General features: G+C 37.4%; 1 protein-coding gene across 1 annotated transcript in view; it reads right to left on the minus strand.

The window, feature by feature from the left end:
• Positions 1 to 1,726: 1,726 nt before the first annotated feature.
• LOC126260400 (dynein axonemal heavy chain 7-like) overlaps positions 1,727 to 20,150 on the minus strand; it is a 166,951-nt gene continuing 148,527 nt past the window's right edge. Inside the window, exons 7-9 of the mRNA XM_049957727.1 lie at positions 15,364 to 15,554; positions 1,930 to 2,124; positions 1,727 to 1,777 (exon numbers count right to left, since the gene is read on the minus strand). Of these exons, the coding sequence (XP_049813684.1) occupies positions 1,727 to 1,777; positions 1,930 to 2,124; positions 15,364 to 15,554 (437 nt within the window). The remainder of the gene's footprint in view (positions 1,778 to 1,929; positions 2,125 to 15,363; positions 15,555 to 20,150) is intronic.

A 20,150-nucleotide genomic window follows, 5' to 3' on the forward strand; every position in this document is an offset into this window, starting at 1 on the left:
TTCCACCCTCCTGACACCATCATGTCCACCAGTCGGCCAGGCTCCACAGCTAGCGGAGATACCCTCATTCCACTTACCTTTGCCGGCCGCGGTGGCTGAGCAGTTCTAGGTGCTTCGGTTCGGAACTGTGTGACTGCTACAGTCGCAGGTTCGAATCCTGCCTCGGGCATGGCTGTGTGTGATGTCCTTACGTTAGTGAGGTTTAAGTAGTTCTAAGTTCTAGGGGACTGATGACCTCAGATATTAAGTCCCATAGTGCTCAGAGCCATTCGACCTTTCCTTTTGACTGTACACGCTGGTCTGTGTGGATTGGAAACATCTTGCCCTTTTGCCTGCAGCCTCTAGCACTGCCATGGATGCCAAGGACATTTCTTCAGTCACAGCACCATAGATGGTGATGCCTGGTTTTTTCCCCCTGCAGGGAAGGAGGAATGTAGTAATGCACTGAATACCACACATAACACCCACACCAGAAGTACGTCTGGTCCTACAGCAAGCATAACATGTGCTGACATTTAAGCAGTGCACCCAAAACTACCCAAGATGGTTGCAGGGGCACCTCAGTACCTACCTCCCTCACAAGGTCTGCCATTCACTTGTGGCACTACACTAGTGGCACACGACATGCATAGCTTCTTTACAAATTCATGTGCAGCAACCAGAGCCCCAGTTGATTAAAGTGTTCAAGATGTGTAAACCACTCTCATTGTATTCTTGTTGATGTCATTCCATGAACCAATAAATTGTATATCCTTTATGGCCATATGTTTCCTTGTGGTCCTAGTTATAACAAGGATATTCATCTATCATGATCATACTGAATATTTTATTTTAATTTTTTTAAAGGAAGGCACAGATTAAATTTATGCATTATTTCCATCAGAATATGTAACTGAGCATGGACCTATATAGCAACTTCATAGCATCTTCTGTGTATGATAGATGTTTCCTTAGTAATGATAAAATAATGATAAAGATTTTTCACGTTATTACCTCTCTTGTATACACTGCAGTTAAACAGAGCATTTTTCTCCTTTTTTATCAACTACTAATGAGTTTATTTGCATCATGGAAATCACTGAGATCAAATGCAGCCAGTTATTTCTTATCAACCAGTGGAATTTGTTTTATCTCAATAAATACATGTCAGTTTTATATTTAGCTATTCTGCTAATACTAAAGGTGTTGTGAAAATAAACTCATTAGATAAGAGTGAAAACAGAGTTAGAAATTTTCAAACAGAAGAAGCTAAGATCAATGTCTCTCTGCGCTTCTGCTGGACTTATATTTATTTTCTGAACTTCCAGACAGAGTGTATTAAATCATAATGTAATTCTGCACTTTCAAAGGTATCTTACAGTATTTGTTACTCACATGATGTTCATTATCATTCTCATAAACTGACATACAGCTGGGAGAGAGGTGTGCTGACCACAGGCCCCTCCCAATCTGCATCCAGTGATGCCTTTGGGATGCGGATGACACAATGGCTGATAGGTCCCGTTGGGCCTTCCAAGGCCTGTTTGGATGGAGTTAAGTTATAATGTTCATTATAGTTCTGACAAAACAACATAAGGGAAAATCAAAGAACTCAAGATAAGTACCGTCTTATCAAGCATTCACAGACTGACTTAAATTTCATAAATTTTCCTGTTTCAAAATTTCTAATACTCTGTTTTCATATAACTACTGTCACTCTTATCTAATGATTTTATTTTCACAACACTTAATCACCACACATTAAACTGTTTATGGAGCCAAGCTGAGTATGGAAATGCTATTAATCCACAGTACTTATCAAGCAGGTAAAGCATGAACACTAAAGCAAAGAAAACTTTTTATGTATTATAAATTTCCAGATTAAAGCTGTTGAAGTAAAACACAGAGAAAGGAACCAACTTTCATTATATGTACTCACAGATGACTTACCTCAAACCATATGCAGTCACAACAAGTTACTAGGTTAGTATATGAGTGTAGACGCCTACGATATTCACTGAATGTGTGATTAAAAGACAATATAACATGCAGTTTCAGTTTGCATCGGCTGATAAAAAACTGGAAAGCTTCAACCAAACTGATCTCAACACTGCTTATACCTCCTTGTGCTGCACTGCGTACCATCTGAAATTTGAATACCAGTATGCTGTTTTTTGGCAATTCAGAGAATTTATCCACTTACAACATGATCCACAGAGATCGAAATTGCAAGTTGTATATTTTTTGAATTTTGAGGTAATGACAATTGATGAAGCATAATACTGACATAAAATTAACTATTTTATCATAAATAAAATTATTATTGTATTTATAATTTACTTGACAGATCTGTTCATTAGTGAAGTCAAGAGTATTTAGGTTTAGAATTATAATCATACTTATTGCTTTCTACTTGTTCGAAAAGATAAAATCAATATAAAACTATATTTCTTTTTGCTTTTATGAAATGTTAATGAACTGCAATTTTTTGGTCAAGGATATTGATTATACAACCATACACATATATATTTGTAATAAAACTATTATACCTCTGTTCTTGTTCACTTGGAGCATGTGTTACAATTTAGCGTAAAACAGTTGGAAGTTAATAGTTCTTGCCAAGAAGTGTGTTAATTTGTGAAAATTGCAAAATAGGGAATGAAATAATTTTGAAGAGAAAATATGTTCCTGCTCTATAGTATTACTTATTTGATGTATGGATAAACCTCTTTGCAGCTCTAGCATGAAGGAAGTACTATCCTACAATGATTGTATCAACTCAAAGAAGAACCTACAACAATTAAACACATCAAGTAAGTGCAAACTACTTTTCACTGACACCCCATCCCCCTCCCCACCCCACCTCCCCTCTCTTTTTCTCCCTCCTCTCTCTCTCTTTCTCTGTACTTAATGTTTTAAATAACTGAAGACTTCTGCTGTCAAATACACATGCAGCAACTGCATAAATATTTGGAATAACTGACAACACTGTAATTAAAATTTGGCACTTTTTATGGTTTTAAACAGAATAGAGGTTTTAGAATGTGCAAAACAGACTGACAAACGTTGCTACACAAAGTCAATAAAACCTTGCCAAGTCCAAGCAGCCTTGCATGAGTCAAGTATCATGAAGACACCTGAATACATTTAGTGTGATAATTATGACTGTTTACAGTAGTAGCAGCATGTGGAGCATAGTTATAATCTCTTTAACAGGATATGGATATCTATCCAGAATTGCCCTTCTATGAGAATCATCATGTGGGCACCACAAGTTCACTTCTTTGGTACTAGATGGAGAGATGATTAGCAAAAATTGCTGTAAGGGCAGATAATACCTTCCTTGAGCATACAGTTACATTCTGCTTTGTAGCAAGATGATCAGGAAATAAACACCTAGGATGGCATGAAACTGATGGGCTATCAGTCATTTTCATATGAGTATAATCCACAGTATTGTGAGATTCCTCTCCCAAGGCACATGGTGATCATGTTGTGGTTGGAAAATTTTTGAGGGTCTCATTGCATTTGCTTTCTGCCACCTGCTTGAGCTTGATGCTGTGTGTCACTGCACTGTATTGGAATCCAGTAGCTGGAAATACAGTGATGTTACTGACAAGTCTCTCATAAGAAACATCAGATAGTAGATGATAATATGCCAGGAGTCAGCTTCGATAATGGTCCCCACATTGGTAGTGGTGAAATTCTATGTGAAGGCACAGTGCAGTCCCAAGTCCAGCTCAATACAAGGTGTACTTAAGTTACTATAGATGAATTATTTATGACAAAGATGGAACAAAGCTGATCATTAAAAGTTGTAAAGTCTGTGAATAAATGCACAAGTTACAGAATTTGGATTTACAATTTGTTACAATCTTTTCACAATAAATAACAAGCAGAAGTAATACAGTTATAAATACCAATATTCATAAAATACATATTTGACAACAGTGATTGATTCTGAAATGTGCTTTCTAAATCCTGGTTTTATTTTGATGCATACATGAATCCAGGACTTGTAGTGATTCAAGAATTTCCATGTAAATTCTGGAACCGCTCAACCATCTGCCACCTTGAACACGCGATGTTTTAAAGATAAGTGTGAGAGAGCCTATTTACTGTGCAACACATGTCTCTGTGTGCAGGATTGACGTTTGTCATAGGAGGACAGGAGCTGCATCAGATGAGCAGCACCGACAAGTGTTTGCCGTCATGCCTTGGAAGCTGTATTAAAAGGACAAGGAGTGTTTGTGTAATATTCCATGATTTATGGGACTGTGATAATTGTTAAAGAGACAGATGAAGCATGAATTGAATAGAGACTTTTACTTACTTCATGTTTGGGACTCACTAGATTCAAGACATGTTAATAATTAAGAGTTTAAATGTTTATACAAGAAATGGTAAAATGGTTTCCTGTTGAAGTGAAAATATACCATCATTGAACTGAAAGTTTTCTATGAGTACCCAATTATTTCAAAAGTACAGTCTTTTAAATTCCTATAACTAGTGATAGCCTTCGGAGAAGAAGCTTTTGGGAGATCGATGTAGCTGATTATCCAGAGAAGAGGATCGGCTAGACCCATTACATAAGTCAACTGATGAGAGAGGGGTGTGAATTGTGAATGCAATCCCATTTTGCACCACTCATCGTGTCGTCAAAACATTAGAATGTGGCGACCTAAGTAACAGGACTCGAAGAAAATGGAAAGTTTAAGACAGAAATGGGAGGAAGATATTTTGGGTTGCCATAGCAACCAGGCATAACAAGATAAGAGAACTGTTTTGAGTAATTGGATTGAGACCATGGAACCAAATGGAAGAAAGTTGTGGATGCAACACAGTAATAGACCTAAGAAAGTAATAACGTCAAAGGAATGTAGACCTCAACATTTTAGACTAAGAAGAGTTACACAAAGAATACTTTGACTAAGAAGATTCGGTGTGGAGAGTACACAGCTATCACATACATCGCAACTGATGCCAACACTGTAACCAGCCTTACATCCAATGATGCCAGTGCCAAAGCTGCTCACTGGTGCAGACTACACATCCACTTGCTGACTCAGACACTGAAACCAACATTCAATGATCCCAGTGACAGTGCTGTTCACTGGCACTGAATACACATCCGCTAACCAATGCAGCTAGAACTCTACACCGGGTGAGCGTAAAACAATTATTGTTTGAGTATAAAGTTAAGGGAACTGTTGAAATAGACTGTAATATTGTAGTCATTATAAGTAGAGTAGAATTTTTTTTAATGCTCAAAAAGTCTAAAACACGTAAAGTTATGGATCAAGAACAGCAATTAGGAGAAACTTCAGAACCAACCACAGCTATTAAAGTGAGTAGGGAAGTGCCAGACTGGTCTGAAGTAGTAAATTTAATCAAAGTCCAAAATGCCCAAATTACTACTTTAAGTAAAAATTTAGAAGCACAGAGTGCAGTTTTAAATGCTCAAAAGTCTTAAGGTAGATTCAGTAAGTACTCAGTTTATTGCTATGTTGGATGACCAGAAAGCAGATTCAGCAACTCTAAGTGAAAAACTCGATGCAGGGAGTGCTAATTTAAGTAGAGAAATAGACACAGTGAATACTCAAGCAAATAATAAATTGGATGTTCAGAATAAAACTTTAGGATTATTAAGTGCACAATTAGATGAACAAAATAAGGAATTTAGCCACTTATGTGAAGGCATGGGAAATTTGAAGATTGAATTTGACATTTTAACCACTAAAGTTGGAAATGTTAAAATAGATTTGAAAGGTGAATTAACTAGTTCTTTAAGTAGTCACATCAATCAGCTGTTCACTCACTTTAATCAGACACTGAATAACCTATTCCAAGATTTAGCAAAGAAGTTAGAATTCAATGTTGAAGATAAGTGTAATAGTGTAGAGTCCGACTTTAGTGAAAAATTAGGATCATTTCAGAGTGTATGTAATGTTACATTTGATGCTGCAAAACAAAGATTACACACTTTAAAGGAAAGTGTTGAGAAACAGGACAAACTAATTCCTATAGTGAAATCGCAAGTTGATGGCATTAACACTCGAGTTGATAATGTGGAAAGAAATTTTAAAGAGAATCTAGCCACTTCTGACATAATAAATATCAGTAATCTGGAGGAATAGGTAGAAGAGATGATAGACAGAAAAGTTGCCAAAAGAGTAACCTCTGACAATGTGTCTCCGATTTTATCTTCTGATCTTAGTAACACTAAGAGAAATGTAGACAAACTATGAAAATAATTCAAACTTATAGAGGACAAAGTGGAAAATAGGGTGAATTTTCCTAATGTAGTGTTAACTAGTGAAGTAATGACAGATTTACAGTGGGGATCAAATTCAGGGTTAACTAGGCAGTTTCCTAAGTTTAAGCCGGATAGGGAAGTACATCCTACTCACTTTTTGAAAAGGTTCAATCAAGCCTTGCCCAAGACTTGGGAAGATTAAAAAAAGACTGAATTTGTGGTGGGGTATCTTTTAGGAGAAGCCTCAGAGTGGGGTACAGTAAACATCAAAAACTTTTCGTCTTGGGCAGACTTCCAGAAGAAGTTTAAGGAGTGGTCAGTGAGTGCCCAAGAAAAACTAATTTCCAATTTGTGGAACCCAAAGTATTACAACAGTATTTGGGGTACAATGAGAAAGTATTTTGACTGGCATTTAACAGGAGCGAAGTACTTAGATAAGCCCATGGAGGAAGAAGGGTTGGTCCGAATTTTAATAAGACCCTTACCCATCTATGCTAGGAAAGATATAATATGTAGTGGGTGGAAAACTGTAGAAGAATTATTGTCCTTTGTGAACGCAATTGAGGCCTTAAACAAAGATTACAATGAGAATGTACATCAAAGTGAAAATCAGAATTACAGAAGGGGTAGTAATAATAGTAATAGTAATTTTAAAAGACATGAGGCTAACTTAGTAGATTACACCAATGTAACTGGAATAATGATAATGAAAATTATCAGAAGAACCATCCACCTTCGAACGTAGGTCCAGTTACTTCGCAAGAATTTGTACCGAGCAGTACAAAATGGTAACCAATCAGTGATTACCAATAATGAGGAAAACACAGTGCAATATGGATCCAGGGCTGGGGCCCAGGTTGTAGTAATATAGTAGTATGTTAATTTCATGCATAAGATACCAACAAAAGAATGGTTGTTACTAGAAGAACAAAACTTGACTAACAACAATCCACAACCAATAATAGTAGGAATAGTGGAGAATGTTGAAGTTAACATATTTATAGATTCTGGTAGTGAGGTGTCACTGATTTCTAGAGCATTATTTAACAAATTACAGACTAAACAACACTTACCGCTGTTGCCAGTAACTGGAGTGTACATAGTTGGTATAACTGGAATGAAAAGTAAAACATGAAACCCAAGTAAATTGCAACATTGGAGATATCTCATTTCATCAGACTCTTTTAGTATTAGAGAATATTAACAGGGATATCTTATTTGGGTTAGATTGGCTGTTAGAGTATAAAGTCAAAAAGGGGGACATAAGATATTGGGTATCTTTTGTGACACATAACTGTATTGGTAAACAAACAACTGAGAGTCAGTGTCGGAGATTAACTGCTACAGCAAGATTCTCACCAGTGGTCAATAACGTAAGTCACATATCACACCACGCTGATGTACAAAACAAAGAAAACCAATCTCCAATATTAACCAATGACCAAAAATTAGAGTTATCTAAAATTCTATTGGAGTATGAAATGGTATTTTACCATCATATGGGTAGTATTAGTGACTATATACGTAAATTTGAAATCAAAGATAATACTCCATTTTTCTGTAAGTCATATCCAATACCGGTAAGCTTGAAAGAAGCAGTTAAGGAGGAAATAGATAAAATGATTGACAATAAAATAATAGAATGTAGTATGAGTGTCCTGAATAACCCTCTAGTAGTAGTAAAAAAGGCTACAGGAGGTGTGCAATTAGTACTAGATGCGTGTAAATTGAATAAGCATAGACAGACAGAATGAGACAGACCAATTAACATGAATTGTTGTCCAAATTTGAGAAAGCAAGTCTTTTTAGCATGATGGGCCGGACTGCTGGATACTGGCAAACTAGATTACATCCTGATTCAAAGAAGTATACAGCATTTCTGTTTGATGGAAAATCATATCATTTCAATGTGTTACCGTTTGGACTAAACATCTCGGTATCCATGTCTATAGATGCACTGGACGAGGGGTTAGGAGGAGAATTATTAAAGGATTTAATAATACATGTGGATGATATCCTTATGATCTCTGCTACCTGGGAAGAACATTGTATAACCTTGGGTAAAACCCTGAAAAAATTTAAAGAAAAGGGTATTACAGTGAAGTTGTCTAAAACGCACTTTGTGAGGCAAGAACTTAGGTTTCTGGGGCATATTGTAGGAGTGCAGGGGATTAGACCTGATACAGAATGCACAAAAGCTATTAAGGAGTGTCCACCTCCTAAGAACATAAGACAGTTGAAGGGATTTATTGGGATGGCCGGATATTATAGATGATATATATGAAGTCAAGAACTGAACGACCCAAGAATTTTACATTTGTTAAGAAAGGGAGTACCGTGGGTTTGCGACCAAGAGGCAAATGAGGCATTTGAAAACGTAAAGAGAGCACTGGTAGAAGCACCCAATTGCATCATCCGAGTATGGGTGAACCATTTAAGATTGCAGCTGACACATCTGATAATGGGATCACAAGAGAACTATTCCAAGGAGAGTGGTGTATAGATAATGTAAATCATAGATCAATAGCTTTTGCTGGCCACAGTCTTAATAAACATGAATTAAACTACACAGCCACTGAAAAAGAACTATTGGCAATAGTATGGAGTATTCAAAAATTCCAATTCATGTACACACAGATCATCAAACACTATCCTTTTTAATGAGTAGTCGGTTGTTGCATAGTAGATTAATGCAATGGATTTTATTCCTACAGAAATATGACATTAAGATACAGTACGTAAAAGGTTCTGAGAATATTGTACCTGACACTTTGTCTATGTTATCTGTGGGCATGGACAAATTAAAATGTATGGAAGGACCCAGCATAATTTTTGCAGTTAATTTTATGACAGTAGAATATTCACACACCAGGTTACAAGAGATGGCACAAAGATAAATGAAAACATCCATTAAGATCCCTACTTTATGGAAATATTTGTTATGAGTATTAGGAAGCCTTTACCTCCTAATCAAGCAGGGAAATGGAAGGTTATAGGGAATAATTTGTTTTGGATAGACAGTATAACATCACAATGTTGGCGTTTATGCATCCTGAAGTGAGGATGAGATTGTGTGGTATGTTCATACTGGATATGGACACATCAACATAAAGAAATGTATAGCTCATATTAATAAGTTGTATTACTTTAAGAAGCTAGGACATAAGGTAGCATATTTAATTAGGACTTGTGAAATTTGTCAGAGGGTAATAGAGAGTTACACTCACGTTAAATACAAAATGTATCCAATCATTCCTAAGGCATTACATGATCTTACAGCATCAGATTTCTTTGGGCCAATTCGAAAAGGAAAGGGAGGAGTATTATACATTTTTGTCCTCATAAGTGTGTTGGTCAAAGTAGATTAAATTGTGTCCTGTTAAGAAAGCAAACACACAAACTGTGATTCTTGAGGTAGGCAAACCAAGACAATTTCTTACAGTCAATGGGCCGCAATTTGTCAGTAACGAATTTAAAAAAAATTCTTGCATGGGAAGATATCCGTCAGGTATTAATATCCAACTATAACCCATCTTTGATTCCATGTGGATGAGTAATGAAGGAGATTGAGAAATTATGCCTCACCTTCTGCCATGAACAACATACATCATGGGCCACGAAGATCAAAGACTTTGAACTTATTTTGAATGACCTACCATATTTATCGATGGGATTAACACTTTAAGAAGTAATAGGCAAAACTTTGTAGGAGAACCTCTAATTAAATGTTTCATTTGGCCTGAACAGCCTACTGACGATTACCAACTTAAACAGGAAATAGTCTCTAAAAATCTAGTTGACAAGGCACAACAATGAGTGAGTAAACATAAGAAGAAGGCTATCGAACCTCAGTACAAGGTCGATGACCTAGTCCTCATAAAACATCATCTTCAGAACTCTGCCCTGAAGAAGGAGATACATAAATTTTTCCAAAAGTATGAAAGACCTTACTGAGTACAAGCAGTAATACATCCCAAAGCCTTATTTTTAGTAGATCCTATAACATCAAGCCTATAAAATTAAGCAGTTAATTCCATAAATTATCTGGGAGTATGCATTAGGACTGATTTAAAATGGAATGATCATATAAAGTTGATCGTCGGTAAAGCAGATGCCAGACTGAGATTCATTGGAAGAATCCTAAGGAAATGCAATCCGAAAACAAAGGAAGTAGGTTACAGTACACTTGTTCGCCCACTGCTTGAATACTGCTCACCAGTGTGGGCTCCATACAAGATAGGATTGATAGAAGAGATGGAGAAGATTGCGCTTTATTACAGGATCATTTAGCAATCACGAAAGCATTACGGAGATGATAGTAAAACTCCAGTGGAAGACTCTGCAGGAGAGATGCTCAGTAGCTCAGTACGGGCTTTTGTTGAAGTTTCGAGAACATACCTTCACCGAGGAGTCAAGCATTATATTGCTCCCTCCTATGTATATCTCACGAAGAGACCATGAGGATAAAATCAGAGAGATTAGAGCCCACACAGAGGCATACTGACAATCCTCCTTTCCACGAACAATACGAGACTGGAATAGAAGGGAGAACCGATAGAGGGACTCAAGGTACCCTCCACCACACACCGTCAGGTGGCTTGCGGAGTATGGATGTAGATGTAGATGTAGATGTAGAACAGGATCAGAAAAAGGAAAATACAATGTTAAGGACATAAAGTTGTATATCTCCCAGGAACGTTATCGTACTGTGTTAACGGGTGGAGTGACGACTGTTGGATCCATAGTTGAATTCGGTATTTCTTCTGTCATAAAATTTTCCTGCACCAAATTCCCCCTACTTTTTACACTATCATATTATCCCCTATTACAGTTTAATAGAGAAACATACCAGCAAGGAACTGTGATTAGGTCACCCTGCTCCTGGTATGTGAATGAGTCATCCTCAGTTGTTAAAGGATTGTGCCTGCTAAGTATTTGCATTAAGTCGTCTTCAGTGTTAGAGAGTAGAGAGTTGTGCCCGCTAGGAAATTTAATAGCATCATCCTTGGTTATTCCTGGGGTGCCCCTGCCTGTCCTGTGTCAGCTCAACTTATTTTGACTAGGTAGGCGGTGACATGAGATGGGAATGGGTGTGCATATTACCCCTGAGGTAAGATAGACTAAATCTGCCTTGCCAGCCACTCTCTCCCACTCTCCACGTATAGTTAGGTCTTATTTTTGTCTAGCCAGCCAGTCTCCCCCGCCCTCCATGTATAGTTAGGTCTTATTTTTGCCTAGCCAGCCGGTCTCTCCCGCCATTCACGTATAGTTAGGTCTTATTTTTGCCTAAGCTATTCTTTGAAGGTAATCTCTTCTCCAGTTTGCCTTGCAAACCGATGTGTAGAGGTCTAACAGAATCAATGTCATTAATGGAGTATGTTCTATCGATATGAGCTGTTGTTATAAGGACTCTAACAATGAATTTCATGAAAGCTGTGTGGTAAACCCTTATTTTGCCACGCGTTCTGGGTAGATAGGGAGAACCATAGCTAGCACACAACTTTTAAAATAATTTCAGAATTCATGAGATTACTAGTTTCATACTGAAGGTAATATGTTCAAGTAAAAGTTAAAATTTATACATTTTGAAGCATATTCATTTTGATAAACAGAAAAGGATATTAAGTTAACACCAGATATAATACTGTGCAAATAATTAAATAATGATCATAATATGATCATAATTTGATACTTAATACAGAATATTTTTCACCTTTTATGGGATATAATGTACAGTAGGGTTTGTATCAATTTTCAAAGGGGTGGGTAGTGTAGGTTCTAGCATTACTAACACTAAACACACATCACACCTTTCAAACAACCCTCACAAACAAGTGTGACTGGTTCTTCACCATTTGCCATTCCATAGAGATTACTAAGATTTTTCTTCAGGGACCTCAAGGGTGAAGATGAGAATGTCCATTCTGTAGGAGACAATTAACACCGTACCTCCTCCGGCTTCTCACTCAAGTACCGGTGAGGTAGTGATCCTGGGGAAGGGGGGTGGGAAGGGTTTCCTGTATTTGGGACTATCTTCTTCCACTTCTTCGATCTTGGCACCCACTTCTACTTTTTCCTTTCTTATTTCTCATTTGAGTTCCTATCTATCTTTCCCTCTTTTCATATTCAACTACTTCTATTGCAGAAGACCTTCCTAATTTCCTCAGTTTCCAATAACCTACAACTTATTTCATATAAGTAGGCTGAAGAATCAGGCTACACAAACACACTACACAAACAGTGAAGTTACACATGAAAAAGAGGAGACCCATCAAGCATTGTAGGGGGAAAGGAATGTGTACATCAGGAAAGGATGCACGCAATGTCATTTACTATGACTATTCTACATCGTACACCTGGTTATATAGGGACACTTTAGGAAAACATAGGTATATGGAAAATGAAGATTCTATATCACATATTTGCATAAGTGTAGAAAAACTATGACAATTGCATAAATATATAAGACTAGAACAATTCCACATCAAGTATGCATAAGAAGAACGCAATAGTAAGGAAAGAGAACACAAGCCAGAGAGGAAAGCATACAAAAAGGTTAGCCTAACAAGTATTCTGATGATTGGTAGGATAGTGGGAATCTTATAGTGTAAGTAAAATATATTGATTAATGTATGGAGGCATGGTGTATGCTGGAAGTGTAGAAGTTGATGAGTAAAGGAGGACTCTAGTGTATGAAATGAAGTATATAAAAGCAAGTGTGATATGTGAAGTAGATTTTTAATTTTTCCAGAGAATATTTAATTATAATGTACATAAAGATGTATACTAGGGCAATGACCCATGAAGCCTATTCAGGAAAAATAAGGGGGTGGCGCACCCAGCATTTACTGGATATAAAAGGCAGATAGGCAACCCTAAGAAAGGATGACCTATACTGTGCGGACAGGGGCACCAGGAAGGGGATTGACCTGCACCATAGGAGAATAGGAATTAAAAGGGGCATACCTGTCGAAATGGAAGAAGGAAGTGCACTCATAGGGTCAACCCATATGTAAGGTATAGGTGCTGTTCCTAAAGGGAAAAGGGCAGTATTATGACATAAGTAACACATTTGGTAGGAATTATATTGGTAAGTTTGGATTCTATATACCGCTAGCATTATTAGGTTTTATGAATGTCGGAAAGAACATGTTCGTTTTTCCAGAGTCCCTCCAGTTTTCAGACAGCAATAAATAATGATACTAGTCAGTACTGAGGGAAAAAAGCAAAAAAAATTAGAATAATGGATGAAATATTTAAGTGTCCATGACACGTGGAATTTACGATTGGAGCTGAAAGAGAGAGTCCTCACCATTCATAAGTAAGAGTAATGCAGAATGATATCGTAAGTAGAGGCTTACATTCTAAAAAAAAAAGTAGAGTAAAGAATCAGCGGAAAGACAAAAATCGGAAGCCAGCTCTATGAAGTAGAAGGATTTTTGAAAAAAACATTGTTTATATAAACATATGTAGTAAATGATTGCTTTTAAAATGTGGATTGTTACTAGGTACGATATTAATGTACATAATGATTACATATGAAATATTGCAAGTTCCATCTAAGGAGGGTGATACATGATGATTTGAGAATTTACACATAAATTCTGGAACCACTTGCATCAGACGAGAGGCACTGACAGGTGTTTGCCAATCATGCCTTGGAAGCTGTATTAAAAGGACAAGGAGTGTTTGTGTAACATTCTGTGGTTTATGGTACTGTGATAATTATTAAAGAGACAAATGAAGCATGTTTTGAATAGAGACTTTTACTTACTTCATGTATGGGACTCACTAGAGGTGGTTATTAAACCATGATATAAATGTGTATTAATATAGTCTAATATTTGATGACTCAGAGTTTACATGTTTATGCAAGAAATGGTAAAATGGTTTCCTGTTGAAGTGAAAATATACCATCATTGAACTGAAAGTTTTCTACAAGTACCCAATTATTTCAAAAGCAGAGTCTTTTAAATTCCTATATCCAGCGATCGCCTTCAGAGAAGAAGTTTTTGGCAGAGTGATGTAGCTGATTATCCAGAGAAGAGGATCGGCTAGATCTGTCACGTAAATCAACTGATGAGAGAGAGGTTTGAATTGTGAATGCAATCCAGCTTCACACCATTCCTCATTTCATCAAAATGTTAGAGACTGTTACGTAAATCTGTACCATAATTATAATCAGATTTCTGTAACAAATTTTGTAAAAACAAGTTTTGACATTTGTTACAGGTATTCTCAAATAAAAACTACATTCTGTCATAGTTTTAATATGTTTCATTATTATTTAGATCAAGGTGCCTCACTTTCAATAATTCTGTCAACCAATATTGTTATGAGAGGTGCTCATTAAGTTCTGCATACATCGGAAGTTAGTATCAGTTACTACAAAATCGTTGTGCCACACCCCTTGTTATGCGCTGTCTCATTCTGTTACTTTACAAGCATATTTTATCCTCTTTTGTATGACTATCAAATGCCTCAGCTCAGAGTGGAGATAGCAGTGTTAACTTGTTTCATATACAGCAGGGTTATTTATGAAAAATCAGTTCAAGGTGCATATGTACTGAGATGTTGCAGTCATTATACCAACTTGCTTGAACATATTACAGCATGAGGATTGAGCAGGTGCTATATCTTCCCATGATAATAGTCATTTATTCACTCATTACAGTTAAAAAAACTGCCATCAGATTTCACTTGTTACTAAATATTCACACAATACAGAACTTTTAAGAAAAATATAAACTAATTTGTAAACATCTTGTGAGTATGTATGCTTGCTCAAATAGTCATAAGGTCAGTTTATGATTTTTGAGGAAGAATAAACAGATTTAAGATGTGGAAAAAAATACAATATGCACTTCAATATCGGGAGGATCTATGAGGTTAAATTGGAAGTACTGGTGAAAAGAGTAGAAAATGTACTAAAACTGAAATGAGTACATTTGGGTGAATGGTAATGGCAATGGTAAAGCCACCTTGGGAACGAAATAGTTGTACCATTTCACTGTATGCTTTCTACATACGCAGTAAATCCCATTAACAGCCAAATGCAAAATGCTAAAACTGTTACAATGATGTTACATTCTTAGAATACATTTGAATTTACTTTCAACTGTACTTACATCTAAAATCTCTTGTTTTTCAATTCTTGTAAACATATTGGGAACTTCTCCTGTGCTGACAAGACAGTTTAAGTCTTCTAGAAAGTCTTCATATTTTATCTGATAATCACTGAACATAAGGGTTACTTCTTTATTGTGCCCACCACTTTCAACCAAACAGTGTTTCAAGTCAGATCTCCACTCTTCAAGGCCTGTATTTTAGAATTGATATATATTAGTTCAAACTACCATTATAAGCAAAAGAAGTAGTTCGATTAAACTGATTAGAATTCTTAAGACATTGAACAAATAATGCATGTTATTTATTTATTTGTCCATATAAATCTCTTTTTCAGTACATATATTGTACACAGGATATTGGACAGAAAAACTTTTTAGCTATTGGTTTCTCAAATGTCAAACATACATTTTATAAATTTTTATGACAAATTGGATCTATACAGTTAATAACTACAAATTTTTGAAATACTGTATATTTGTAACTTATTTCTACAATTAAAGATACCAATTACATTTTTTCTTGCATAACATACTGTGAGATCAAATAGTAACAGTTTTTCAGAAGGTAGGATGTAACAGACTTTTTAAAGCTTTGTAGTTCAGGAAGAGATTTTATATGTCTTGGTAATCTGTTGTAAAGTTTTGTTCCTGCATGATATACACCTTTTTGGCAAATGTGGTGTTACAATGATTAACATGTATGTCACTGTCTGACCTGGTACTGTAATCATCAACACTTTTGTTTTGAGGAAAAAGGTATCCTTTTCTCAGTATGCTTTTCTTAACATGCATGACTACTTCCAGTATATAAATACAGGGAAGGGGTAGGATCTTTAGATCTTTAAAGAAAGGTTTGCATGATTTTCTGCTGCTCACTTGTTTTGTTATTCTTATAATTACCTTTTTTTCCTGAAAACTGTTATGGCCTGATGTACATTTCCCCAGAAAATGATACCGTACTTCAGTATTGAATGTACACGAGCAAAGTATACAGCCCTAACTGTTTCTGCACTAGTAGTGTAGCGGAGAAATCTTACTACTCAGCTCATTTTTGCTAATTTTGAATTTAGGGCTGTGATATGAGTGCTCTATTTAAGATTTTCCTGGTTATGAATCCCAAGAAATTTACTTTCATTGACAGCACTAATGTTTTGGTTATCTGTACATATTACAGGTTGTGCCGGATTTTTATTTTGATCAGTGTGGAAATTCATGAGTACCGTTTTTTGGGGATTAACTATTAGCCTGTTCCTGGTAAGCCATTCACACACTCCTTTTGTAATATCTTTTGCAGATGCAGTAAGATTTTCTTCATTATTCCCTTCAATCAATAGACTGGTGTCATCTGCAAACAGTACAGTTTCAGAATCCCTAACGTGTGATGGGAAATCATTAATGTAGACCAAAAAAAAAGAAAGAAAGGGACCTAAAATGGAGCCCTTTGGAACACCATGACTTAGTCCACATTGTTCCGAAAGGTGTACCTGGAGTTCATTCCCTTCCATGTACTTAATTTCAGTTGCCTGATAGCGATATTCCAAAAAAGAGGAGGAGGAGATTAGTGTTTAACGTCCCGTCGACAACGAGGTCATTAGAGACGGAGCGCAAGCTCGGGTGAGGGAAGGATGGGGAAGGAAATCGGCCGTGCCCTTTCAAAGGAACCATCCCGGCCTGAAGCGATTTAGGGAAATCACGGAAAACCTAAATCAGGATGGCCGGAGACGGGATTGAACCGCCGTCCTCCCGAATGCGAGTAAAAAAAAAAAAAAAAAATTTAATCCAATGATTTGGCACACCTCTTACACCATACCATTCAAATTTCCTCAGGAGTATAGAATGATCAATCACATCATAAGCTTTTGTTAGGTCCAAGAATAAACCTGAGATATTTCTGTGGTTGTCCACTGCATTTAAGACATAGTTTATCAGACTGAAAGTGGAAGTTTCAATTGATCTCTGTGGTCATATATACTAATGATTGTAATAATCTCAGAGAACAAGAACACAAGTGTATACTGAATGACAGAAATGTGACCTCATAATCACTACATATAAATCTACATCTACATCTACATCTGCATCTACATACACAATCCTCAAGCCACCATATGATGCAATGCGGGGGTATTTTATATTACTATTAGCCATTTATTTCCATTTCCATTAGGCATTTCCTTTCCTGTTTCACTTGCAAATTACTCCAGTCAGTTAGTGTTCTCATAAGAAAGCTTATTTCTCAATAGTTCTACATGTTTTCTGAGGTGCTGAATCCTAATTTCATGTTTGCTGCCTTGTACAAAGTTGACTTCACAACGAAGAACACAAAAATCTTGATTTTTTGGACTTTTTTCAGTTTTTCTCTTATATATCAAAATCTATGTGTTTTTCATGGATGATTAATTTATACAAAATTAGACTAGAGTTTCCCACAAAATACATGAGTCAGATTTGTTCTGACTTGCAGTATCAGCTCTTGAGCATGGTGAAGGTAGTGATATTTTGGCCCTTCTGCAGAAATGTCAAAAATGCCTATTCTCACCCCTTACAACTTCAAAAATATACATGTTATCTACAAAAAACGCACAACACATGAAATACATTACATTTCCTGCAAGAGGCGCCTGTAACATTTAATTTCCTCATAAGGGAGCAGGGAGAAAAGTGAAAATTATGAAACATACCTTATGCATCCTGCAGCCAAACAAAAACCTTCTCACTTGCCTATCTCTCATCAGTGCTATTCATTCAGTGTACTATGCTTAACCCTTTGAGTACCACTGGTTATTAATTTTTTAAGTACCAGTGCCTTTTCCATGAAACCACTGATGCTGTTGCAACACATGGAGACATCTAGTGGTACTCTAAGGTACTTCTGTGAATGTGAAGCAAGTCACTTACAGCATTCAAAATATCAGTCAGCATGGAGACCATGCTAAATGATTGTAAGAGATTGACATGAGGGATATATATATATATATATATATATATATATATATATATATATATATATCTGTGTGTGTGTGTGTGTGTGTGTGTGTGTGTGATGTGACTTACCGAACGAAAGCGCTGGCACGTCGATAGACACACAAACAAACACAATCACACACACAAAATTCTAGCTTTCACAACCAACGGTTGCCTTGTCAGGAAGAGAGAAGGAGAGGGAAAGACGAAAGGATTTGGGTTTTAAAAAAAACAAAGATGATGTGACTTACCAAATGAAAGTGCTGGCAGGTCGACAGACACACAAACAAACACAAACATATACAAACATACACACAAAATTCTAGCTTTCGCAACCAATGGTTGCTTCGTCAGGAAAGAGGGAAGGAGAGGGAAAGACGAAAGGATGTGGGTTTTAAGGGAGAGGGTTAGGAGTCATTCCAATCCCGGGAGCGGAAAGACTTACCTTGGGGGAAAAAAGGACACGTATACACTCGCACACACACACACATATCCATCCGCACATACACAGACATGAGCAGACATTTGTAAAGGCAAAGAGTTTGGGCAGAGATGCCAGTCGGGGCGGAAGTACAGAGGCAAAGATGTTGAAAGACAGGTGAGTATGAGCGGCGGCAACTTGAAATTAGCAGAGGTTGAGGCCTGGCGGATAACGAGAGGAGAGGATATACTGAAGGGCAAGTTCCCATCTCTGGAATTCTGACAGGTTGGTGTTAGTGGGAAGTATCCAGATAACCCGGATGGTGTAACACTGTGCCAAGATGTGCTGGCCGTGCACCAAGGCATGTTTAGCCACAGGGTGATTCTCATTACCAACAAACACTGTCTGCCTGTGTCAATTCATGCGAATGGACAGTTTGTTGCTGGTCATTCCCACATAGAAAGCTTCACAGTGTAGGCAGGTCAGTTGGTAAATCACGTGGGTGCTTTCACACGTGGCTCTGCCTTTGATCGTGTACACCTTCCGGGTTACAGGACTGGAGTAGGTGGTGGTGGAAGGGTGCATGGGACAGGTTTTACAGTGGGGGCGGTTACAAGGGTAGGAGCCAGAGGGCAGGGAAGGTGGTTTTGGGATTTCATAGGGATGAACTAACAGGTTACGAAGGTTAGGTGGACGGCGGAAAGACACTCTTCGTGGAATGGGGAGGATTTCATGAAGGATGGATCTCATTTCAGGGCAGGATTTGAGGAAGTCGTATCCCTGCTGGAGATTCAGAGTCTGATCCAGTCCCGGAAAGTATCCTGTGGTTCTTCTGTGGGAGGTTCTGGGTTTGAGGGGATGAGGAAGTGGCTCTGGTTATTTGCTTCTGTACCAGGTCGGGAGGGTAGTTGCGGGATGCGAAAGCTATTTTCAGGTTGTTGGTGTAATGGTTCAGGGATTCGGGACTGGAGCAGATTCGTTTGCCACGAAGACCTAGGCTGTAGGTAAGGGACCGTTTGATGTGGAAAAGGTGGCAGCTGTCATAATGGAGGTACTGTTGCTTGTTGGTGGGTTTGATGTGGACGGACGTGTGAAGCTGGCCCTACAAAACCTTTCACCTGACTCCATCAACCTCCTGACCCCACCGACACCACGCTCCCCTACCTTCTACCTTCTTTCCAAAATTCATAATCCCAACCATTCCAGCCGCCCCATTGTAGCTGGTTACCAAGCCCCCACAGAGCGTATCTCTGCCTACGTAGATCAACACCTTCAACCCATTACATGCAGTCTCCCATCCTTCATCAAAGACACCAACCACTTTCTCGAACGCCTGGAATCCTTACCCAATCTGTGTTCCCCGGAAACCATCCTTATAACCATTGATGCCAGTTCCTTATAC

This window comes from Schistocerca nitens, chromosome 5 (genome assembly GCF_023898315.1).
Source record: "Schistocerca nitens isolate TAMUIC-IGC-003100 chromosome 5, iqSchNite1.1, whole genome shotgun sequence".
Classification (NCBI taxonomy): Eukaryota; Metazoa; Arthropoda; class Insecta; order Orthoptera; family Acrididae; genus Schistocerca; species Schistocerca nitens.